At 44.0% G+C, this 24,662-nt stretch overlaps 1 protein-coding gene across 10 annotated transcripts in view; it reads left to right on the plus strand.

Annotated features, from left to right (window-relative positions):
- Window positions 1-3,368: 3,368 nt before the first annotated feature.
- The window catches only part of STRADA (STE20 related adaptor alpha), a 39,000-nt gene continuing 17,706 nt past the window's right edge, over window positions 3,369-24,662 (plus strand). For 2 of the 10 annotated variants that reach the window (XM_004041156.5, XM_019026775.3), the window contains exons 1-4: window positions 3,372-3,503; window positions 16,798-16,877; window positions 18,525-18,582; window positions 21,905-21,933. In XM_004041156.5, the coding sequence (XP_004041204.1) occupies window positions 16,842-16,877; window positions 18,525-18,582; window positions 21,905-21,933 (123 nt within the window). In that variant the 5' untranslated portion in view covers window positions 3,372-3,503; window positions 16,798-16,841. Of the gene's footprint in view, window positions 3,504-3,982; window positions 4,004-16,795; window positions 16,878-18,524; window positions 18,583-21,904; window positions 21,934-24,662 lie in introns of those variants that run through there. The other 8 variants (XM_004041159.5, XM_063706199.1, XM_019026774.4 and 5 more) reach the window with 7 other exon arrangements.

Consider the following 24,662-nt stretch of genomic DNA (forward strand, 5'->3'; position numbering starts at 1 on the left):
TCTCAGAGTGCCGCCTTGACTTTCTGGAGTTATCCTACAAGAGTATAAGCTTAGAGGAAAATTCTTTCTGTTCGATAAAAGTCAGCACTGAAATGCTTTTCCTTCAAAAGAGTTCATCTGAATATTCCTTTTGTTATTACCATTCAACCATTTTAAAAACATTTGATATTTTTAGAGCCCCATATGTTATTTATGGGCTCCTCCCTGCAGTCCACCTCTTGAGTTAAGACTCCATTAACTCTCCTGTGAATGCGAGGACAAAGAGAGGAGGATATTGTTTAGTGTCACAAACTGGAAAACCACTAAGTCTCCAATCTCATTTGCATTGCCTGGATGTTTAGCAATGCCAAAATAAGCACTGGACTGTAAGACAAAGACCTGGCTTTTAGTGCCAGCAGAACTAATTACTAATCCTTTGACTTTCGGCAAGTTATTAACCTAACGTGAAGTGAGGATAGTAATTATTTGCCCTGCCTGCTTCACAGGTAGTTGAACACTAAGAGATAATATTTATATATGTAAGATTGTTTTGTAAACTGTTTAAGCACTTTGCAAGTATAAGGCATCATCTAGGACTGGTCTCCAAGTGATGCATTCTTGCTTTACTCTCTTTTGCTTTTCTTTCTCCCAGTGGAAACCAAGCAGATCCTTTCAGAGTTCTTTATCTGCAAAAATTGATAGGGTATTTTTTGAGGAAGAGGGGAGTAGCTTATGATGCTGTTTCCTTAGTAATAGCAAACCTTTTCCTGTAAAGACCAGATGTGAAACTCCTCTTTTTTTTGTTTTTGAGACGGAGTCTCACTGTGTTGCCCAGGCTGGAGTGCAGTGGTGCAATTTCGGCTCACTGCAACCTCCATCTCCCAAGTTCAAGCGATTCTCCTACCTCAGCCTCCAGAGTAGCTGGGACTACAGATGCGTGCTACCACGCCCTGCTAATTTTTTGTATTTTTAGTAGAGATGGGATTTCACTGTGTTAGCCAGGATGGTCTCGATCTCCTGACCTCGTGATCCACCCACCTCGGCCTCCCAAAGTGTTGGGATTACAGGCGTGAGCCAGTGCGCCTGGCCCTAACTCCTTTCTTTAGATGGAATTTAGACCAAAGAAAAACTGATTTCTTATTCCACCCATTCAGTAGGAATTGGCAATGTGAAGATTGTTTAGAATTGTGTTGTACAAGAATCCAGTGGATTTGGCAGGAAGAGGTGAAACACTGTACTTATCATCCCAGGTTCTCATTCCTTACCATTCCTGCCTCCTCTCATTTTGAATGATGTGAAACGATATAAGAGAGACAAGAGGCCGGGCACGGTGGCTCACGCCTGTAATCCCAGCACTTTGGGAGGCCAAGGCGGGCAGATCACATGAGGTCAGTTCAAGACCAGCCTGGCCAATATGGCAAATCCCCGTCTCTACTAAAAATACAAAAATTAACCGGGTGCGGTGGCACAAACCTGTAATCCTAGCTACTCAGGAGGCTGAGGCAGGAGAATCGCTTGAACCCAGGAGGCAGAGGTTGCAGTGAACCAAGATTGCACCACTGCACTCCAGCCTGGGCAATAGAGCAAGACTTCCGTCTCAAAAAAAAAAAAAAAAAAAGAGAAGGTTATACCCATAGGAGTGTCTTCTGTTACAAACTGCTAAAACAGAACAGTTCTGAGACAATATGTTTTCTCTACCCATTTGTAATGGCTGCAGGAAGTTTAGCATCTTTTCAGGCAGTCTAATACTCGGTTCCAAAAGACCACATGTGAAAGACCCTTCAGTAGAACACTGCTAGAAATTTTACTTCTCTGTTTAATACTGTGTTGCTTTGTGAGTTTACCAAGTTTGCTCCTGAGAGTGGCATCTTATTCTGAGAATGAGAGCATGTGAGGGTAGCCCTTAGCAATGTCAAAGCACTCGATAAAATCAAAATGATGTGGCCCAGCGCAGATGGCTCACACCTGTAATCCCAGCACTTTGGGAGGCCGAGGCTGGTGGATCCCCTGAGATCAGGATTTTGAGACCAGCCTGACCAATATGGTGAAACCTCGTCTCTACTAAAAATACAAAAATCAGCCAGGCGTGGTGGCGTGCGCCTGTAGTCCCAGCGACTTGGGAGGCTGAGTCAGGAGAATTGCTTGAGCCCAGGAGGCAGAGGTTGCAGTGAGCCCAGATCACGTCACTGCATTCCAGCCTGGGCAACAGAGCAAGACTCCATCTCAAAAAAAAAAAAAAAATCAAAGTGATGTATGTAAGATCAAATGAGACCTCACGTGCATACAGGTCCCACAGTTTCAGGGGCATATTTCTTTTCTTTTTTTTTTTTGAGACGGAGTCTCGCTCTGTTGCCCAGGCTAGAAGTGCAGTGACGCGATCTCTGCTCACTGCAAGCTCCGCCTCCCGGGTTCAGGCCATTCTGCTGCCTCAGCCTCCATAGTAGCTGGGATTACGGGAGCCTATCACCACGCCCGGCTAATTTTTTTGTACTTTTAGTAGAGACGGGGTTTCGCCGTATTAACCAGGATGGTCTCGATCTCCTGACCTCGTGAACCACCCGCGTCGGCCTCCCAAAGTGTTGGGATTACAGGCGTAAGCCACCGCGCCCGGCCTTCCAGGGGCATATTTCTATAAGTCCCTACTTGGATGTAGCTAAACTTCTCCCCCAGTCTTGGAAGTTAGGACGGTCTAAATCTGTGTCAAAGCTCAGAGCTGGCAAGAGCGAGTGTTCATTACCTGATGGTATATATCCGCGTTTTGGATACCCCCTCCTGCGCACGCGGGGGATAAGTCACTGAAAAACCTAGTCTCACAGGAGTGAGGCTTAGTTCATCGCTTCCTCATTTCTCAAGCTCTGCATAACCTGGCTTGGACAAACCTGATAGGTTTCCACAAACGGCCTCAGCTGTGGATGAGGAAGGCTTCGGGGAAAAAAAAAAAAAAGATACTGAGGGGACAAGATCGTTTTCATTAGTTGAGCTATTTTCCTTGTTTTACAAATAGTGGGGAGCAAAGAAAGGATGGGCTTCCCCTTTGCAGCTTGTTGTCTGGTGCCCGAGAGGCCAAAGTGAGGGGCATTTGAGATGTCGTCCAAGAAAAGTGCGAGGAGGGTTTTCCCATAGAAGTCCTACCACATGAAATGAGAAAAACACAATTCTCAGGAACAGCCAAGTTTGCCTTTCTCTGGTCCTTCATTGTTGAAGCCACCTGCTTCCCCCTCCTGCTGCGGGGGCGGAGGCTGTAGGCGGAAGCGCTGCGCGGCGGGAAAGACAACGGGAGCTGAGAACCGCTCTCGGCGCGGCGGCGGCTGCTGGGGCCTGCCGCAGCCGTTGCCACTCGGAAAGGGCGGGACTTCCCCGCAGGGCGGGGTGGGGCGGAGCGCTCTATCAGGCCTCCCGGTCGCCCGACTGCGCATGGCACGTTGCGTACTCCCCTCCCAGCAACCGGCCTGGCGGCGGCGCGGCAGTAAAACTGAGGAGGCGGAGCCAAGACGGTCGGGGCTGCTTGCTAACTCCAGGAACAGGTACCTGCCTGGCGGGGTGCCTGGTGCGCTGCCGGGGCCAGTCCCTCCTGGTTCTGCCACCGATTCCATCTCCCCAGGCCCGGGCCTTCGTCGGAGCGGCCATCCTGGGCTCACCCTCACCCTCCACGGGCCCCCTTTTTAACCCGCGTCCTCGACTCCCGCAATGAGGCGCCGCAGCCCGAGAGCAGAATAGGCTTGGGCCTGGCGGGGAGACGCTGAAGCGGAGTTGCCGGGCGAGAGAGGCGGGCTCCTGCTTTCCCCTTCCTCCCCACCCCCTAGAACTCCAGGTGGGGAGCCTGGGGCTGGGTGCCGGTTTGTCCTGTTCAGGCAGAGTAGCGGCCGACCCCGGTCCTGGGCTCCCCGCTCTCCCCAGACGCCGCGCACTTCGGGCTGACAGGCAGCGGGTCAAGTCTTCGTAAGGACACAAGATCCAGATGACTCCCAGAATCGGCCTAAACGAAGAGCTCGTTGTCTTTTTGTTTTCCAGAAATGTTTTTTGGGTGCCTGCAGGGGATTTGGGCGCCGGAGATGGGGGTTGGGGGTTGGGGATAAGGAAGAGAGCTCGAGGGAGGGGCAGTGGGTAGGTAAAATTGCTCATAGTTCTCAGGAAATAGGGAACTAACCTCTCTGCCCAGCCTTCTCCTGTATCCTAACATACTTTAACTTGACTTTCCCCGAAGAAAGAGCCGTTGGAATTTGCCCTTTTCTTATTGTAATAACTGTTCAAGTAGAAGCATGTTCCAATACGTATATGCGACGTTAAGACAATTCTTCATTGACACTCATACCTTCCTGAAGACACCCAGGACTGTTTCTTGTCCCTGAGAGTTAAGAAAGAAACCAAATTTGATCACCTGCCAAAAGCCTGTGAATTCAGCCTTTAGTTACAGTGCTGAACTGGTCAAATCTGTCCCCTACTTTTTAATCAGATTTCTTAGAGGTGTTTTGGCTGGAATGCAGTGTTTATAGTTGTGGCCCCAGAAATGGAGGAAGTTTACTCTGGTTTTTAGAGCGCAGGCTTTGGAACAGATTTAATTAGTCCCCTACCACTTATCTGTGTGACTTTGGGCATTTAACCTCCCTGCACACCTTAATTTCCTGATCCGTAAAACAGAGATGATAATACTTGTGAGCTGCTCATGAAGCATTTAGCACAGTGTCTGACACGTAGGAAGTTTGCCATAAATGTTTGCTGGGTTTATTATTTTCTCTCTTTATTTTTATTTTAATTTATTTTTTTGAGATGGAGTTTCGCCCTTGTCCCCCAGGCTGGAATGCAATGGCGCGATCTCCGCTCACTGCAACCTCGGCCTCCTGGGTACAAGCAGTTATCCTGCCTCAGCCTTCCGAGTAGCTGGCATTACAGGCACCCCCCACCACACCTGGTTAATTTTTGTATTTTCAGTAGAGACGGGGTTTCACCATGTTGGTCAGGCCGATCTCTGAGGTCCTGACCTCAGGTGATCCACCAGCCTCGAACTCCCAAAGTGCTGGGATTACAGGCGTGAGCCACCGCGCCCGGCCAATAAAGCTATTTCTATGTCTGTCCTCTAGTAATATTGCTTTGTTATGTGTGTGTGTGTGTGTGTGTGTGTGTGTGTGTGTATATATATATATGTATATATATATAGTGTTAAATGTTTCTGATAGGCTGGGTACCGTGGCCCACCTCTGTAATCCCAGCACTTTGAGAGACTGAGGCAGTAGGATTGCTTGAGCTCCGGAGTTTGAAACCAGGAAGAGGTACCTGCCTAGTGGGGTGCCTGGTGCGCTGCCGGAGCCAGTCCCTCCTCGCTCTGCCACCGATTCCATCTCCCCAGGCCCGGGCCTTCGTCGGAGCGGCCGTCCCGGGCCATATAATTATGTACATTATATGTATATACATATAATTATGTACATTATATGTATATATGTAATATATGTACATATACATATATTAATATATAATGTATCAATATGTATACATAATATATACACATATAAAATATATGTATACATATTAATACACTATGTACATATATAATATATACATATATGCATAATATATAATATACACATACATATGTATTTCTTAATTCTTGATAAGTGTGGATATATCTTTCGAATGATATCCATCTGCCCTCCCCTTCCATTAGAATTTACATTTTAAGGAAATTTACATTTGCATTTTAAGGAAATTTGAAGGGAGCAGAGTGATGATGTTAATGTCATACAGATAACCGGGCATGGCGGCTCATGCCTGTAATCCTAGCACTTTGGAAGGCTGATGCAGGAGGATTGCTTGAGCTCAGGAGTTTGAGACCAGCCTGGGCAAGTTCATTTGTACATGATTCAATCTGAAAATAGAAAAGTCCTTCATAATTTGTATACCATTTACTGCTAATCACTAGGTAGAGCTACTCTAAACCAGTTCAGATGAAATTTATTAATAAGATTTTATCAAAGAAAATACCTGTGTGCAGTTATTAAAATAATTGTATAGGGGGCTATAAAGAAAAGTACCAGTCTCTCATCTCTCTCTCCATCCCTGTGTCTATTCCCCTTTTTTTTTTTTTTTCTTTTTGAGATGGAGTCTCGCTCTGTTGCCCAGGCTTGAGTGCAGTGGCACGGTCTTGCTCCGCCTCCCAGGTTCACGCCATTCTCCTGCCTCAGCCTCCCAAGTAGCTGGGACTACAGGCGCCCGCCACCATACCCGGCTAATTTTTTTTGTATTTTTAGTAGAGATGAGGTTTCATCATGTTAGCCAGGATGGTCTCGATCTCCTGACCTCGTGATCTGCCCGCCTCTGCCTCCCAAAGTGCTGGGATTACAGGCGTGAGCCACCGCACCCGGCCTGTTCCCCCATTATTATTATTATTATTATTATTATTATTATTATTATTTTGAGATGGAGTGTCACTCTGCAGCCCAAGCTGGAGTGCAGTAACACAATCACAGCTCACTGCAACCTCCTGCCTCAGTCTCCTGAGTAGCTGAGACTACAGGTGCATGCCACCACACCCTGCTAATTTTTTATATTTTAGGAGAGATGGGGTTTCACCATGTTGCCTGGGGCGGTGTGGAACTGCGGAGCTCAGGAGATCTGCCTGCCTTGGCCTCCCAAAGTGCTGGAATTACAGGCAGAGCCACTGGGCCCGGCCTCGATTAATTTAATCATTTTTTGTTTTAGTTCTTTAATGATGGACTTCTGTAATTCTAAACAACATGTTTAGACTTTCCACTGACAGGAGAGACAGAGAAATGACTAGTGAAGCTTATCCTTATTTTTCCAAGAGAGTAAAGGTCATGAATCTCACACCACCCCCTCCTCACTGCCTCCCAACTTTTTCTTTTTCTTTTTCTTTTCTTCTCTTTTTTTTTTTTTTGAGTCGGAGTCTCGCTCTGTCGCCCAGGCTGGAGTGCAGTGGTGTACTCTCGGCTCACTACAACCTCCACCTCCCGGTTTCAAGCAATTCTCCTACCTCAGCCTCCCAAGTAGCTGGGAGTACAGGTGCCCACCACCATGCCCGGCTAATTTTTGTATTTTTAGTAGAGACGGGGTTTCACTATATTGGCCAGGCTGGTCTCGAACTCCTGACCTTGTGATCTGCCCGCCTCAACCTCCCAAGGTGCTGGGATTATAGGCGTGAGCCACCGCGCCCAGCCCCTTCTTTTCTTTTTTCTTTTCGTTTCTTTTCATTTATTTTCGTTTTTCTTTTCTCTTCTCTTTTCTTTTCTTTTCAACGGGGTCCCTCTGTGTTGCCCAAGCTGGAGTGCAGTGGCTCAATCTCAGCTCACTGCAGCCTCCACCTCTGGGACTCAAGTGATCCTCCCGTCTCAGCCTCCTGAGTAGCTGGGACCACAGGCACATGCCACCACACCTGGCCAGTTTTTTTATTTTTTATAGAGTTGGGGTTTCAAACTCCTGGGCTCAAGTGATCCACCCACCTCTGTTTCCCAAAGTGCTGGGAACACAGGCATGAGCCACTGTACCCAACCAGCACCTCCAAACTTTTGATAGTTGAATCCCTCTATTTTTACACTTGTTGGTTACCTTTGTAACCTTAAATATTGTACATAACTTTCTATTTGTTATCCTATCAACTTTCAGTATTAACTTTACCTTCTTAGGAAGATAGGGGTATTAGCTTCCCCAGTCATTCCTCTATCTCTTCCCTGTTCCATTTCCCATCTTCTGTCAGGTGAAACTTTACTTTCATATTATCAAATTTGAAGGCATTTACATTGTGTTCTATAACTGTAATTAAGTTTATCATGCTTTGTCTATAGACTTAAAATTTATAAGCTGATGATGAGCACTTACAGTCTTGTAAGTATTATTCACAAAACAACCAAGTGTCATTCTGCACTGCAGTCCACTGTCCTAACTTCCTTGTCATTCAAGGTCAAGTGGATTTTCTTTCTCATTCCTTGCTGAACTACCTCAATTTTTTTTTTTTTTTTTTTTTTTTGAGATAGAGTGTTGCTCTGTCACCCAGGCTGGAGTGCAGTGGCATGATCTTGACTCACTGCAACCTCCGCCTCCCAGGTTCAAGCGATTCTCCTGCCTCAGCCTCCCCAGTAGCTGGGACTACAAGCATGTGCCACCATGCCCAGCTACTTTTTGTATTTTTAGTAGAGACAGGGTTTCACCATGTTGACTAGACTGGTCTTGAACTCCTGACCTCAGGTGATCTGCCCTCCTCGGCCTCCCAAAGTGCTGGGATTATAGGCATGGACCACTGTGCCCAGCCATGCTATCTAAAAATTGTAACACATTTAAGTTTGTTTCAAATTCGGACTTTGACTTTTAAAATATAGTTTTAATTTCTGTTGGAATTTTTGGTTGCCTTTCTGCTTGATTTTTTTTTGGGGGGGTGCGGGGGGAAGAAATAGGCCACTTTCCACCCAGTCCGTGATATTTTTCATCCTTTATAATCTGTATATTTCATGATATTATTATATTTTCTTCAACCTGCCAACTTCATGTTCTAATTTTGACTGATTCCTTTCTTGATCAGCTTCGTAGCTATCATCTTGAGATATCTCTTCAATGGACACACCACTTTATTATTTTTTTTTTTTTCTTGGGGCAGAGTCTCACTCTGTCACCCAGGCTGGAGTGCAATGGCGTGATCTTGGCTCACTGCAACCTCCGCCTCCCAAGTTCAAGCAATTCTCCTGCCTTAGCCTCCCGAGTAGCTGGCATTACAGGCACCCGCCAACATGCCTGGCTAATTATTGTATTTTTAGTAGAGACAGTGTTTTGCAATGTTGGGCAGGATGGTCTCAAACTCCTGACCTCAGATGATCTGCCCGTTTCAGCCTCCCAAAGCTCTGGGATTACAGGAGTGAGCCACCGCGCCCGGCTGGACACACCACTTTTTATATCTCATAGCTTCCTTTTTAAATTTTAGCCTCATTTTACTGGAATATTATTTGGAGTACATTAAAATAATTTCATTAAAAAACGTGTATGGGGCTGGGTGCGGTGGCTCATGCCTGTAATCCCAGCACTTTGGGAGGCTGAGGCGGGTGGATCACCTAAGGTGTTTGAGACCAGCCTGGTCAACATGGTTAAGCCCTGTCTCTACTAAAAATACAAAAATTAGCCGAGCGTAGTGGCACATGCCAGTAATCCCAGCTACTCCGGAGGCTGAGGCAGGAGAATCCCTTGAACCCAAGAGGCGGAGGTTGCAGTGCGCCAAGATCGCACCATTGCACTCCAGCCTGGCCTGGGCGACAGAGCCAGACTCCGTCTCAAAAAAAAAAAAAAAGGAATAGAAAAGCTGCTGACTGGGAGCTCTGTGGATTTAAGACTCATGGACATGAGTGGGCAGTTACGCCAGGGGCTTGTTTTCAGCCCCACTTCTCCTTCCCTCATTCCTTATTGCTGCAGTTTTGTTTCAGAGCCCCTTAGGATTGTCTGCTGGGCATATCTGCCGTCTCCTCTACTATACTCTCCATTCACATTCTAGCCTGCAGCTTTCTCTCCGTTTCCTGAGACAGCACCCTTATGTCCACTTTTCAACTCCTAGAAATTTATTGAAATTTCATCTAATAGCTCCTCTCATTCTGTCCTCAGATATATGGTTATTATTTGTATTCCTTTGCCTTAATTGGAACCTTGGGAGAGAGGTGAGATTCTAAAATCTTAAATCAGAAACCTGAAATCTAATCTTTCTAATTCTCTGAAAAAGTTAATTTTAAGGTCTCTCCTAGAAACATAAGCCATTATTATAAGCATCACTATCAGAGGGAGAAAGATATTTGTCTCAGGTGTCAGACAGATGTCATTAACTTCATTTTAGAGTTATTAACGTTGAGATTCGGCAAGCCAAAGTATGTTGATCAAGTTAACACAGATGCAAGAATGCAATTCATACCATGCTTGTCTTATTTCAGAGTATGTGCTTTTTTCACTACGCCATATTGTCACCCTTAAGTATAAATCTCTGACTTCAGGTTACTCTTAATGAGCCTTTAGCCATGTTTTAACCTTATTGATTATTCTTACGATTTGTATAGTAACATTATGGGTGAAATTAGCTCACTCTTTTTTTTGAGACAGAGTCTCGCTCTGTCACCCAAGCTGGCATGTGCAATGGCACGATCTCGGCCCACTGCAACCTCTGCCTCCTGGGTTCAAACGATTCTCCTGTCTCAGCTTCACAAATAGCTGAGCTTACAGGTGCCCGCCACTATGCCTAATTTTTATATTTTTTATTAGAGACGGGGTTTCTCCCTGTTGGTCAGGCTGGTCTTGAACTCCTGACCTCAGGTAAGCCACCTGCCTTGGCCTCCCAAAATGTTGGGATTACAGGTGTGAGCCACCGTGCCCAGCCAAATTTGCTCTTTTCTAGATGTTAACCTTTCCTAATAGCTTCTATTTTTCTAAATTAATCTTTACTATCTTTGAAACATTTCCAAGTTCTTTGTGTGTCTTTACCGTTTTCTTACATAGGACTGAAATACACATGTGGTAAATGCTGTTAGGGAAAGATTAATTTGGTCAAGGTTGAAGTTAGTTTGGCAAAAATTCAGAAAAAGCAAAAGTATCCCTGATTCTTTTTTCTTTTTTTTGAGACAGGGTCTCACTCTGTCACCCAGGCTGGAGTGCAGTGGTGCAATCTCGGCTCACTGCAACCTCCGCCTCCCGGGTTCAAGCGATTCTCAGCCTCCCAAGTAGCTGCAATTACAGGCCAGTGCCACCATGCCCGGCTAATTTTTGTATTTTTTATAGAGACGGGGTTTTCACCATGTTGGCCAGGCTGGCCTCTAACCCCTGACCTCTAGTGATCCGCCTGCCTCAGCCTTGCTAAGTGCTGGGATTACAGGTATGAGCCACCGTGCCCAACCTATCCCTGATTCTTAATCCAGAATGACATTTCTTCTGCCTCTTCTCATTTAGTGAACACAGTAATAAAAGCATTTTTAGAACATTCTTATTGAAAACAGTGACAAGTTTCTTAGAGCTTTTGATATAAAATAAAGGCTATTCAAGTACAGTTCAGTAAAAATAATTTTATTGGAGGCAAATAGAGTAAGACCTAGGCCTGTAGCCATCCATTGGCCAGCCTTAATCCAGGAATAGATTTAGAACATTTAAAATAATTTCCTTCAGGTATCCCTGTATTGGAGGTTCCCAAGAACACCCTCAGGTTCAGTAATTCACTAGGAGGACTCACAGCACTCGGCATATAGTCACATTCATGGCTAGGATTTATTTCAACAGAAGAATACAAAGAAAAACCAGCAAAGGGAAACAGCACATGGGGTGAAGTCTGGGGGAAACCAGGAGCAAACTTCCAAGGATCCTCCCCAGTAGAGTGACACAGGACTCAAAGCAAGAAGTTGTGGTAGCATGTGTGAAATGTTATCAACCAGGAAAGCTCATTAGAAACTCCATACCCAGGATGGTCATGTAGGCAGCCTCTGCCTGGCATGTATCAGAACTGGACTCCCAGAAGGAAAGCAGGTGTTCAGCATAAACCATACTGTTTGTACAAACAGTTTAGGCATAATAAGCCACTCTTGTCATTTTTAGGAAAATGGGAAATCTCTCAATATCCAAGTTCCCCAGTGCCAGCCAGTGGCTAACCACGTAAGCAGACTTTTTAAAGGATAAGAAGTTAGGCCTGCTATATTAACCCTTCTTCTGCAGAATCCCAGTCTGTAAATACTATTTCTTTAAATTGGTCTTTTGAGAGATATGGGAATGGGAGTGGGTTGAAGATTGTATTCTTTGAGCCAGTTCCACTTGAGATGAAAAATAAGATAAACAAGAATAGAAAAGCAAAGATAAAAGGAAGAAGAAAAAGCAAGAGAACTGAATACAATTTTAAAAAGGAAATAAAAAAAAAAAGATTGTACTCTGACAAATACCAGGAGTACTGCTGTTTTATTGTCAGTTATATATGACCCATATGTCTTAAACATTTAGTAGTGAAAATTGAGGAGTCTGATGAAGATTCATACCTGAACAGAAGGGCATCCTACCTCTTTGCAAAAGTGTGTCTAGCTTGTGCCCATTGGCAGGCCCAAAATCTTCTTAGGAAATGGTTTTTAGTTGGAAGGCTGAGGTGGGCAGATCACCTGAGGTCAGGAGTTTAAGATTAGCCTGGCCAACATGGTAAAACCCTGTCTCTACTAAAAATACAAAAAAACTAGCTGGGTGTGGTGGCGGGTGCCTGTAATCCCAGCTACTTGGGAGGCCGAGGCAGGAGAATCGCGTGAACCTGGGAGGTGGAGGTTGCAGTGAGCCGAGACCACACCATTGCATTGCAGCCTGGGCAACAGCGCGAGACTCTGTCCTTCCCCAAAAAGAAAATGGTTTTTAGGCTGGGTGTGGTGGCTCATACTGTTAATCTCACCACTTTGGGAGGCCAAGGTAGGAGAATCACTTGAGCCCAGGAGTTCAAGACCAGCCTGGACAACATAGTCTGTTACCTAGGCTGGAGGGCAGTGGTGCGATCGTGGCTCACTTCAACCTCTGCCTCCTAGGTTCAAGGTATCCTCCCACCTCACCCTCCCAAGTAGTTGGGACTACAGGCACATGCCACCATGCCTGGCTAATTTTTATATTTTTGTAGAGATGGGCTTTCGCCATGTTGCCCACACTGGTCTTGAACTCCTGAGCTCAAGAAATCCATCTGCCTCAGCCTCCCAAAGTGCTGGGACTACAGACATGAACCACCACGCCCGGCCTACACAAACAATTTTTTTTTTTTTTTTAACTAGCCAGGCAGCTTCTCACACCTGTGGTCCCAGCTATTCAGAAGGCTGAGGTAAGAGGATTGCTTGAGCCCAGGAGGTTGAGGTTGCAGTGAGCCGTGGTTGCACCACTGCTTTCCAGCCTAGGTGACAGAGAAAGACCCTGTCTCCAAAAAAAAGAATGGTTTTTAATATGCCACTATTGGCCAGGTGCAGTAGCTCACACCTGTAATCCTAGCACTTTGGGAGGCCAAGGCGGGTGGACTGCCTTAGCTCAGGAGTTTGAGACTAGCCTGGGCAACATGGCAAAACCCCGTCTCTACTAAAAATACAAAAAATTAGGCCAGGCGCGGTGGCTCACGCCTGTAATCCTGGCACTTTGGGAGGCCGAGGCGGGTGGATCACGAGGTCAGGAGATCGAGACCATCCTGGCTAACATGGTGAAACCCTGTCTACTAAAAATACAAAAAAAAAATTAGCCGGGTGTGGTGGCGGGCGCCTGTAGTCCCAGCTACTCAGGAGGCTGAGGCAGGAGAATGGCATGAACCCGGGAAGCAGAGGTTGCCGTGAACCGAGATTGTGCCACTGCACTCTAACCTGGACAATAGAATGAAACCCTGTCTCATAAAAAACAAAAGAAAGAAAGAAAATTTGATTTTATTTTTAAATTCCAAAATTTTTCCAGACCATAGAAACTTTTTTTGCAGATAAAAACATCTACCTGCCTCTTTATCTACACTAATTTTCTCTTTCTATTGTAGACTACATGAGGATATGGACCTTTTTTCCTCTTAAATTTCTTTTGCATGATGCTTTGTGTTTAATACTATTAAATATGCATTCTAATCATGTTTTTTTAAATCTATATTTTTAAAATTTTATGACAAGATAAATGAGTGATTCTCAGCTGGGGTTGGAGAAGGAGCTTCTATAAGAATATCAGGGCCGGCCAGGCGCGGTGGCTCATGCCTGTAATCCCAGCACTTTGGGAGGCCAAGGCGGATGGATCACGAGGTCAGGAGATCGAGATCATCTTAGCTAACATGGTGAAACCCCGTCTCTACTAAAAAAATACAAAAAATTAGCTGGGTGTGGTAGCGCATGCCTGTAATCCCAGCTACTGGGGTGGCTGAGGCAGGGGAATCGCTTGAACCCAGGAGGCGGAGGTTGCAGTGAGCTGAGATCACGCCACTGCACTCCAGCCTGGTGACACGGCAAGACTCCGTCTCAGGAAAAAAAAAAAAGGAAAGAATATCAGGGCCAGGTGCAGTGAGTCACGCCTGTAATCCCAGCACTTTGGAAGGCCCGAGGCGGGCAGATCACGAGGTCAGGAGATCGAGACCATCCTGGCCAACATGGTGGAACCCCGTCTCTATTAAAAATACAAAACTTAGCAGGGTGTGGTGGCACGCGCCTGTAGTCCCAGCTACTCAGGAGGCTGAGGCAGGAGAATCGCTGGAACCCGGGAGTCGGAGGTTGCAGTGAGCCAAGATCGCCGCTGCACTCCAGCCTGGCAACAGAGCGAGACTCCCGTCTCAAAAAAAAAGAATATCAGGGTAGGGCCAGGCGCAGTGGCTCACACCTGTAATCTTAGCACTTTGGGAGGCTGAGGCAGACAATTGCTTGAGCTCAAGAGCTTGAGACCAGGCGCAGTGGCTCGCACCTGTAATCCCAACACTTTGGGAGCCTAAGGTGGGTGGATCACCTGAGATCAAGGGTTCGAGACCAGCCTGGCCAACATAGTGAAACCCTGTCTCTACTAAAAATACAAAAAAATTAGCCAGGTGTAGTGGTGCGTGCACCTATACTCCCAGTAACTCGGGAGGCTGAAGCCAGAGAATCACTTGAACCTGGGAGGCAGAGGTTGCAGTGAGCCAGGATCGCGCCACCACACTCCAGCCTGGGCAACATGGCAAAGCCCGTCTCTACAAAAAATACAAAAATTAGGCATGATGGCATGTACCTGTAGTTCCAGCTACTCAGGAGGCTGAGGTGGGAGGATGGTTGGAGCCCTCGAGGCAGAGGTTGCAGTGAGCAGAGATCACATCACTGCACTCCAGACTGGATGACAGAGCCAGACCCCGCCTCAAAAAAAAAAAAAAAAAAAAAGTCAACTAAGTGCAACTGGCCTAAAAAGCAGTTAGTCCAGATTGTAGCAGGAGACTGGAGGGCCCTATGAAGGCAACTTCCAGGAGAAAATTCTAATTGATGGGTTTGAGGGTATGGAAAAATACATGGATAAGGCAAATAGCAGAGATGTTGGCGTATTTGTAAAAAGTTAATAATAGCTATATGGGAAACCAAGCAAGTGAACAAATGAGGCAGTTATTAACTCTAGGAAAAAATAGGTGTATAAGGAAAGAGAGACATTGTCTGGGCACAGTGGCTCATGCCTATAATCCCAGCACTTTGGGAGGCCGAGGCGGGTGGATCGCCTGAAGTCAGGAGTTCGAGACTAGCCTGGCCAACATGGTGAAACGCCATCTCTACTAAATACAAAAATTAGCCAGGCATGGTGGCAGGCACCTGTTATCCCAGCTACTCTGGAGGCTGGGGCAGGAGAATCACTTGAACCTGGGAGGCGGAGGTTGCAGTGAGTCAAGATCGTGCAACTGCACTCCAGCCTGGGCAACAAGAGCGAAACTCCATCTCAAAAAAAAAAAAAAAAGGAAAAGAGACATGGTTTTTTGTTGTTGTTTTTTTTTTTTTTGGTGTGTTTGCTTTTGTTTTTTGTTTGTTTTGAGATGGAGTCTAGCTCTGTCACCCAGGCTGGAGTGCAGTGGCGCGACCTTGGCTCACTGCAACCTCTGCCTCCTGGGTTCAAGCAATTCTTCTTTCTCAGCCTCCTGAGTAGCTGGGACTACAGGTGCCTGTCACCATGCCTGGCTAATTTTTTTGTGTATTTTTAGTAGAGACAGCGTTTTACCATGTTGGTCAGGCTAGTCTCGAACTCCTGACCTCAAGTGATCCACCCACCTCAGCCTCCCAAAGTGCTGGGATTACAGGCTTGAGCCACCAGGCCTGGCTGAGACATAGTTATTTCTATTTGCCTCAGCTCTGAACCATATTTGCATAGTCATAATAATATAAATGTGGACTATTGATTTAACCAAATTATGCCAGAGCTATGTTGGTAGAATGAGAGCAGGAGATACAGTGGAAGATGATGCTATAAGAAGCTTCGTCTTCATCTACCATAGTAGGAAGTTAAAACTGGCTGACTCTGGGTACATTGTCTATGAGTTAGCCCTGCTCTGCAAGGAGCAGTAAAGAAAATTCTAAAAGTCTAAAATTAAGTCATACCCATATAAACATTGTTTAAGAATAATTATTAAAAAGCAGGATAACACTGTGCATGGTGGCTCACGTGGTAACCCCCACACTTTGGGAGGCCAAGATGGGAGGATCGCTTGAGTCCAGGAGTTGCAGACCAGCCTGGGCCTCATAGAGAGACCCTGTCTCTACAAAAAGTAAATAAATAAAAAGCAGGATAACCATGGAAAATAACTGAAGGTAATTGCTTCTGGGAAAAGGTTAGTGGGGGATTAAGTCAAGAGAAATTTAGGAATTAATTTAAAACCATATAATGACAAATTTATCTTTCTACAGAAATTAATTTTTTTTTTTTTTTTTGAGACAGTCTCACTCTGTCACCCAGGCTGGAATGCAATGGCGTGATCTTGGCTCACTGCAATCTCCATCTCCTGGGTTCAAACGATTCTTAAGTAGGTGGGATTACAGCCACCTGCCACCTTGCCTGGCTTTTTTTTTTTTTTTTTTATAGAGATGGGGTTTCACCATGTTGGCCAGGCTGGTCTCGAACTCCTGACCTCAGGTTATCCGCCCGCCTCGGCCTCCCAAAGTGCTGGGATTACAGATGTGAACCACCACACCCGGCCAGAAATTACAGAATTTTATAATGTACTTGGCCAAAGTATATTCAGATTTATCATCACTTAAAGTTTCTCTAAACAAATCTAGCAATTTATAGGTGAAGTCCCGTGCTTTGAATGGTAGACCTGTAATAAATTTTTGTTAATCAGAAGGCATTTCTCTATAAGGAGATTTTTGCTAACTCAACCTGTTTCTATTTTCCTTTTAGGTTTAAGTTTTTGAAACTGAAGTAGGTCTACACAGTAGGAACTCATGTCATTTCTTGTAAGTAAACCAGAGCGAATCAGGGTGAGTGTTTTTCTATTCTTCTGGCTTTACTATTTTTGTTTTCTGAAAAGCAGTGTATTTTGGCAGATGTTGTAGGTGGTTTTCTATGTGAGGGTCAGAATGATACGAAAGTGAGGGATGTAGGAAGTAAGGCGGGTAGTGCAGCCTCCACTCCTGAGAAGAGTTTGCAGACAGAGGCTGACCAGAGACACAAAATTTACCACCAGCTTGTCTGATAGAGAAGAAATAAGAAGAAAGTGGCTTATTTCATGAATATCAGTCATACAACATTAAATGAGTCGATGATACTTTTCAGTGTAGACGTTTAACTGCTTATGACCCCCCCGTGAGGTTGTGAGTTTTCAAAATCAAGTTGTAATTACTAGGACACTTTTTTCTAAGTAATATCATTAGTTTTAATTGAAGACATTTTGAACATGAAAGATTTTATTATACTTCAAAACTTTTTCGTCAGATAAAATGACTTCAAAAACAATACTAGATTTAGCTTCTTTACAAATTCCCATTATGTCATGAGTTTCTTATTTTCTTTATTATCAAGTACCTAATTTCTAAATGCAGTTGTAATTATTTTAGAATTTTGTAACAGTGTATAAGTGCTATGAGATATTATGAGTACACCACTTTCTTTACATATTAAAGCATAATTTATGTTTTTTTATGCAGTGCATATAATTTATATGAAGTTTTAAATTTAGGATGTTACTTCTTTTTTGATTTGGAAAAAATAGTTATAGGTAAGGGCAGAAGATGCTATAGTTCTAATTCACAGTCTGTATCATGCAACTTATTTCTGAATGTTACTTAATCTTTTTTCTAATGTTTATGCATATAAGAACAATTTATATTAGAAAGAGTAAACTTCACTGTTAATTAAGAGGAAAAAAGGAATCTCTCCATAGCCTGAACTCTGCCCAGTGGAAAGAATGCCCCCAAGCCAAAGTGTAACACCAGTCCTTAAGGGAAATACAATCTTGATTCCATTGCTTTTAAATATGAGCTCCTTGTCTGTTTCAACGTAGCCTAATTCAGGTGAAACGAAACCACTGATCAGAATGACAGAAATGTAATACTCGTTTGAAATAGGCCAGTAAAGTGAGCCATAGATTGATCCTGCTAGTTTGGTCTTACTAGTTTGGCCCTTGTGAACTTGGCAGAAAATGTAAGCAGCCATGTCTTTAGAACCCCTAGTGGATAAAGAATATGCAACTTGTTGTGTGCCATTTTACAGACTAACAGGGTCTTGTGAATAGCTACTGTTTCATCTCTGTTTTCTGTGTTATGAATTCCAGTAATAGTTTTCAAATTGACATCAGTGATCCAAGGCATCTGTAATGTAGAACGAGTAAGATGGAACCAATATAGGGAAGGCAAAAACAGTCTTCATTATTACAGCCAGTACTATCTATTTCTCATCTGTCAAATTTAAGAATTATTCATCAAATAGGCAAAGAGGAGTAGAGAAAGGAATCTTGTTTTTAGTTCATTTCAAGATTCTGTTAAAAACTTTTCCATAGAAATGATTCCTAACTGTACTGCATGATTCTGTTTTCATAGTTGGGATTTTGTTTGTCTGTCTAAAGGCTGATAGCTAATTTGTTGCGGCTTGGAAGAAATACTAATTCTCTTTGGGGTTTTCCTCTTTAGCGGTGGGTCTCGGAAAAGTTCATTGTTGAGGGCTTAAGAGATTTGGAACTATTTGGAGGTAAGTACAGTATGGCATTTAGCCATCACTTCAGGATATAAAAATCACTACTTTTTTGTTGACTAAATCAATCTATAGCAATTGGCAATTCTAAGGGCAAGTGTAACCTACAGTTGTTGGATTTCTTTGGTTCCTTTTTGAATTTATGGTTTCCCAAAGATTTGAAGACTAACCTGGCAATTTTCCTTGGCCTGTCGTGATTGTTAGAAAGCCAGTATTTACTTAAAAGCATATATGTTTTCTTTTGTCCAGGTGAAATACATATTTTTAAAGGAAGAAAACTATTTAAAAGTCTGTAGCCTTGATTTAAAAAATAACTGTCAAGACAAAGGAAGCAATGATATGAAAGTTCTGGTTTTATTGATGAATCTAGTTGACTCATTTTTTCATGGTAGAAATTATGAGATTTAAGAGAACTAAGGAAAAATCTTTCAGAACAAAAATATGAACTTCCTATTGTAAAACCTGACTGTTGATTTCAGAAGTAAACTTTGACAGGCCTAGGCATTACCCTTTGGCCATTTTCAAAGTGAGCCTTTTTGGGAACTGTCATCTTAATTTAGGGCAACAAAAATTATTTTCAATAAAAATAATAGTAGAGCCCCATTCTTTGTGTCTGAATTCTAAGATACTCTTTTAGGATCCTATAGTTTAAGAAACAGATTACCGGCCGGGTATGGTGGCTCACGCCTGTAATCCCAGCACACTGGGAGGCCGAGGCGGGCAGATTACGAGATCAGGAGATCGAGACCATCCTGGCTAACATGGTGAAACTCCGTCTCTACTAAAAATACAAAAAAATTAGCCGGGCGTGGTGGTGGGTGCCTGTAATCCCAGCTACTCCAGAGGCTGAGACAGGAGAATGGCGTGAACCCAGGAGGCAGAGCTTGCAATGAGCGGAGATCGCGCCACTGCACTCCAGCCTGGGAAACAGAGCTAGACTCCGTCTCAAAGAAAAAAAAAAAAGGAAAGAAAGAAACAGATTATCGGCCGGGCACGGTGGCTCACGCCTGTAATCCCAGCACTTTGGGAGGCTGAGGCAGGCGGATCACCTGAGGTCAGGAGTTCAAGACCAGGCTGGCCAACGTGGTGAAACCACATCTCTACTAAAAATACAAAAATTAGCCGGGCGTGGTGGTGCACACCTGTGGTCCCAGCTGCTAGGGAGACTGAAGCAGGAGAATGGCTTGAACTCGCGAGGTGGAGGTTGCAGTGAGCCAAGATCACGCCACTGCACTCCAGCCTGGGCGACAGAGCAAGGCTGAGTTTTTGAGACTCCGTCTCAAAAAATAAAATAAGAAGGAAATTTAAAAAACAGATTATCAGATTGAGTACATTGGTTAGCTGATCCAAAATACCCCCAGATAGGTTTTTTTGGTTTTGTTTTGTTTTGTTGTTGTTTTGTTTTGAGACAGAGTCTCGCTCTGTCGCTCAAGCTGGAGTGCAGTGGCACGATCTCGGCTCACTGCAAACTCCGCCTCCCGGGTTCAAGAGATTCTCCTGCCTCAGCCCTCCTGAGTAGCTGGGATTACAGGATCACACCACCATGCCCGGCTAAATTTTTTTTGTATTTTTAGTAGAGACAGGGTTTCACTTTGGGAGGCCCAGGTGGGCGGATCACGAGGTCAGGGATAGGTTTAAGTAATTGAAAACTCAAACTTGTTAGTTACTAGGTGGTATCTATTATTTTCCCTAACACATCTCAAAGAATTTCTGGACTAGTAATATTTGTGAACTTTGTCAAAGTATTATGTTTTAGACAAATGGGAGTTTAGAATAATGATGAGTTCTTTATATTTTAGTTGGAAAGAATTAGTTAGATGCACAGTAAAGGAAAGGCTAGTGGAACAAAAATACCACATTCTCTTCCTATTCTCATTTTCTTCCCATCATTAATGGGAATAAAATGGTTTCAAAGTAAACAATGAGGCTGGGCACCGTGGCTCATGCGTGTAATCCCAGCACTTTGGGAGGCCGAGGTGGGCAGATCACAAGGTCGGGAGTTCAAGACCAGCCTGGCAATATGGTGAAAACCCCATCTCTACTAAAAAGACAAAAAAAGATAGTCAGCATGGTGGCGCACGCCTGTAATCCCAGCTACTCAGGAGGCTGAGGCAGGAGAATTGCCAAGATCGCGCCACTGCACTCCAGCCTGGGCGACAGAGGGAGACTCCGTCTCAAAAAAAAAAAAAAAAAAAAAAGGTAGGCCAGGCGCGGTGGCTCACGCCTGTAATCCCAGCATTTTGGGAGACCAAGGCAGGCAGATCACCTGAGGTCAGGAGTTGGAGACCAGCCTGGCCAACATGGCAAAACCCCATCTCTACTAAAAACATAAAAATTAGCCAGGCGTAGTGGCAGGCACCTGTAATCCCAGCTACTCGGGAGGCTGAGGCAGGAGAATCGCTTGAACCCGGGAGGCAGAGGTTGCAGTGAGCCAGGATCACACCACTGCACTCCAGCCTAGGGGATAAAGCAAGACTCTGCCTCCAAAAAATAAAAAATTAAAAAATAAAATAAAAAAGAAGAAAGCATTTTCCTTGGTAACTAGACTTTTCTGATTTTGTAGTTTAAGGTATTTAGAATTGTATAATTTAAGATGATTAGAAATGTATAATCACCCCAGTATTTTATAGTTAAAAATCTTCAGTTTGGTGATTTTTATCACTTTTACAGAATAGAGAAGGTCAAAAGCACATACAGAATTTGGCTTAAGAACAGAAAGTTATTTCAGTTGTCCTTTGTTTTGTTCATTTTCACTAGGACAAGCAGAGCGCCAAAATGCTTTTGCTTTATTTACATTTAGAATCAAATCTATCTGACTTTAGAGAATCAGGTTGGGTAATGGTCCTTCATACACGTGTTGCTATATTAAAACTTTTTGCCCTTTTTTGAAAAAACATGTTTTCTAGTTCCCACACTCACTGGGAAATGGCCAACCATCTCTGTAACTATATAATGAATTGTTTATTCACAAAATATAAGGAACTGGCCTATTCATAATAACATTGTGTGTTGATGCCAAGTAAATGTATGACCAGAAATGTAAGAGTTGAGTTCTATCCAGTAAAGAATACCCATAGAGTAGTAGCCTTGCCACCTTTTGAAGAACCATAGATCCATGTTTAAAGCCCTATCTCTCTGCAGCATTTTTACTGTGGATCTGTGTGTGTTTATATGTAGCCCCGCAGGCACTTTTTGCTGTAATGACTTTTAAGTGGTTTCTATTAATAAATGTAGTCCTAAGTACAATAATTGCTGTTCTGAATGTGGGTGTGTCTTCTGCTAAAACACAAAATGCCAACAATCAATTTCTCTACCCCAGAGCAGCCTCCGGGTGACACTCGGAGAAAAGTAAGTGGCTTCCTAGGCCCTAGCACTATGGCTGTTGCATGGAGATGACTTCTTGTGGAAGTTTGTGTGTTTTGTTGGCTTATCATTTTATGTTTCTGCTTATCTGTCACTGAGCTTTATTTGTAGTGTGATTTTTGTACTTGTGGAGATTCAGGTTTCACCCTGGAAAAATTTGGATGTAGTTTGAAAACTGAAAAAAGTCTCAGGTAGTTTTTGTCTCTTCTGGGGATTAAGGTCTCCTCCCCTCCCCAGCCCTGCCAATCGACTGCCACCCCTTCCCCCAAAAAAGTAAGTTTCAACAGTCAGAAATACGGTTATTGTTTAGTGACTAATGGTATTAAATTTTCCGTCCTTAGTTTATTAATAATAGATTTTAGTCCACAGAGATAATACATATCTCTGCCTAGATAATAAGACAGGACCTCAAATCTCTTACCTTAAAAAACAAAAGCAAAATTAAAAAGTATAAAACAGAAGATTTACTTTTTTCATTGGTGAAAGCTGCAAGATTCTTACCCTGTTTCCTTCTCTTCTAGTTTATTTTACTTAAATAAATAGCACCAGATGTGCACAATGTACCAAGCTATTTTGGAATATATGAATCAGTGTCTTATAAGGAGAGAGGATAAGAACCTTTCCTACCTAGACTTCTGACTCTGTTCAGATTGCAGACATTTGCAGCTTCTGCAGCAGCCCTAAGGTTGAGTGAAGGACAGTGATGTTGACTGGGAATTTCTGAGTAAAGCTTTGGCTGTGCTTATGTCATCTGCTAATCAGGAGCACCTCTCTATCAGATCCAAATGCTTTCCAGTCTGGAGACCAAAAACGTTCCCTATAGGCTCAGTTAGCTATTTTTCTAGAATACGATGCCAATTACATAGGATTTTTATATTTTTACAGCTGCTGATGTTATATCAAAAGTTATCCTGTGTGAAACTTGTGGGAAGTTGAATGTGTTTATTTGGTAGCATTTTGTGAATATTGTCTTTGTATGCTTTACTGTATTTTGTTTTAAACTCTTTAAACACAGTTATTTTATGGTCATTTCTGGATATCAGCTGCTTATTTATTTTTCAGATGCTTCAGAATGAATAAAATGCATTTCATGGTGGGGGAAACTAAGAAAACACTTTGACAGAATTAGTCCTTTCTATGAGCAGTTGGAGATTATTACATTGCACTAATTAAACTATGCCATGCTGCATTTAAAGAGAATGGGCTAAATATTTCATTCTTTTTATCTGAGTTTAGACCTGTTCTAAAACTGAAACAGTGTGATGAACTAACCCGCGTTTCTTGTGGCAATGTCAGATGATCTAGACTTCTTCCTTTCAAAATATTGCCTGTTTCCTTGTTTGTTTGTTTGTTTTCCTAAATGAAGTTTGGTCTCTCTTTGAGTTCGGACCTATACAATATCCACAAAGTAGAAGGCCTCCATTTTAGAATCATTCCTAGTGAGCTGGGGACAGAGCAGTTGCTATCACTGGACTAGTTCATTTTATGCAATTCCAGATTGCCTGTGAGCTCATATTGCCAGTTTCATAAAGAACTTTATTTTCGTGTTTTTTTGGTTTTTTTTTTTTTGAGACCGAGTCTCACTCTGTTGCCCAGGCTGGAGTGCAGTGGTGCCATCTCGGCTTACTGCAACCTCTGCCTCCTGGGTTCAAGCAATTCTCCTGCCTCAACCTCCCGAGTAGCTGGGATTACAGGCATGTGCCATCATACCCAGCTAATTTTTATATTTTTAGTAGAGACAGGGTTTCACTATGTTGGCTGGTCTCGAACTCCTGACCTCAAGTGATCTACCCTACTTAGCCTCCCAAAGTGCTGGTATTACAGGCGTGAGCCACTGTGCCCAGTCAAGAACTTTTTTTTTTTGAGATGGAGCTTCACTTTATTTTTTTCTTATTTTATTTTTTCTTGAGACGGCGTCTCGCTCTGTCACCCAGGCTGGAGTGCAATGGCATGATCTCGGCTCACTGCAACCTCCACCTCTCAGGTTCAAGCGATTCTCCTGCCTCAGCCTCCCGAGTAGCTGGGACTACAGGTGCCTGCCACCACGCCCAGCTAATTTTTATACTTTTAATAGAGACGGAGTTTCACCATGTTGTCCAGGATGGTCTCGATCTCTTGACCTTGTGATCCGCCTGCCTCGGCCTTCCAAAGTGCTGGGATTACAGGCGTGAGCCACCACGCCCGGCCGGAGCTTCACTTTTGTTGCCCAGGCTGGAGTGCAGTGGTGCAATCTCAGCTCACTGCAACGTCTGCCACCTGGGTTCAAGCGATTCTCCTTCCTCAGCCTCCCAAGTAGCTGGGATTACAGACATGTGCCACCACACCCAGCTAATTTTTTGTATTCAGTAGAGACAGGGTTTCACCATGTTGGTCAGGCTGGACTCGAACTCCTGACCTCAGATGATCCACCTGCCTCAGCCTCCCAAAGTGCTGGGATTACAGGCGTGAGCCACCATGCCTGGCCAAGAACTTTATTTTCTTTTTTTTCATTTTTTTTTTTTTTTTAAACAGTCTCGCTCTGTCGCCCAGGCTGGAGTGCAGTGGCGCGATCTCAGCTCACTGCAAGCTCTGCCTCCCCGGGTTCACGGCATTCTCCTGCCTCAGCCTCCCGAGTAGCTGGGACTGCAGGTGCCCGCTGCCATGCCCAGCTAATTTTTTGTAGTTTTAGTAGAGACAGGGTTTCACCGTGTTGGCCAGGATGGTCTCAATCTCCT

Source organism: Gorilla gorilla, chromosome 4, assembly GCF_029281585.2.
Source record: "Gorilla gorilla gorilla isolate KB3781 chromosome 4, NHGRI_mGorGor1-v2.1_pri, whole genome shotgun sequence".
Lineage (NCBI taxonomy): Eukaryota > Metazoa > Chordata > Mammalia > Primates > Hominidae > Gorilla > Gorilla gorilla.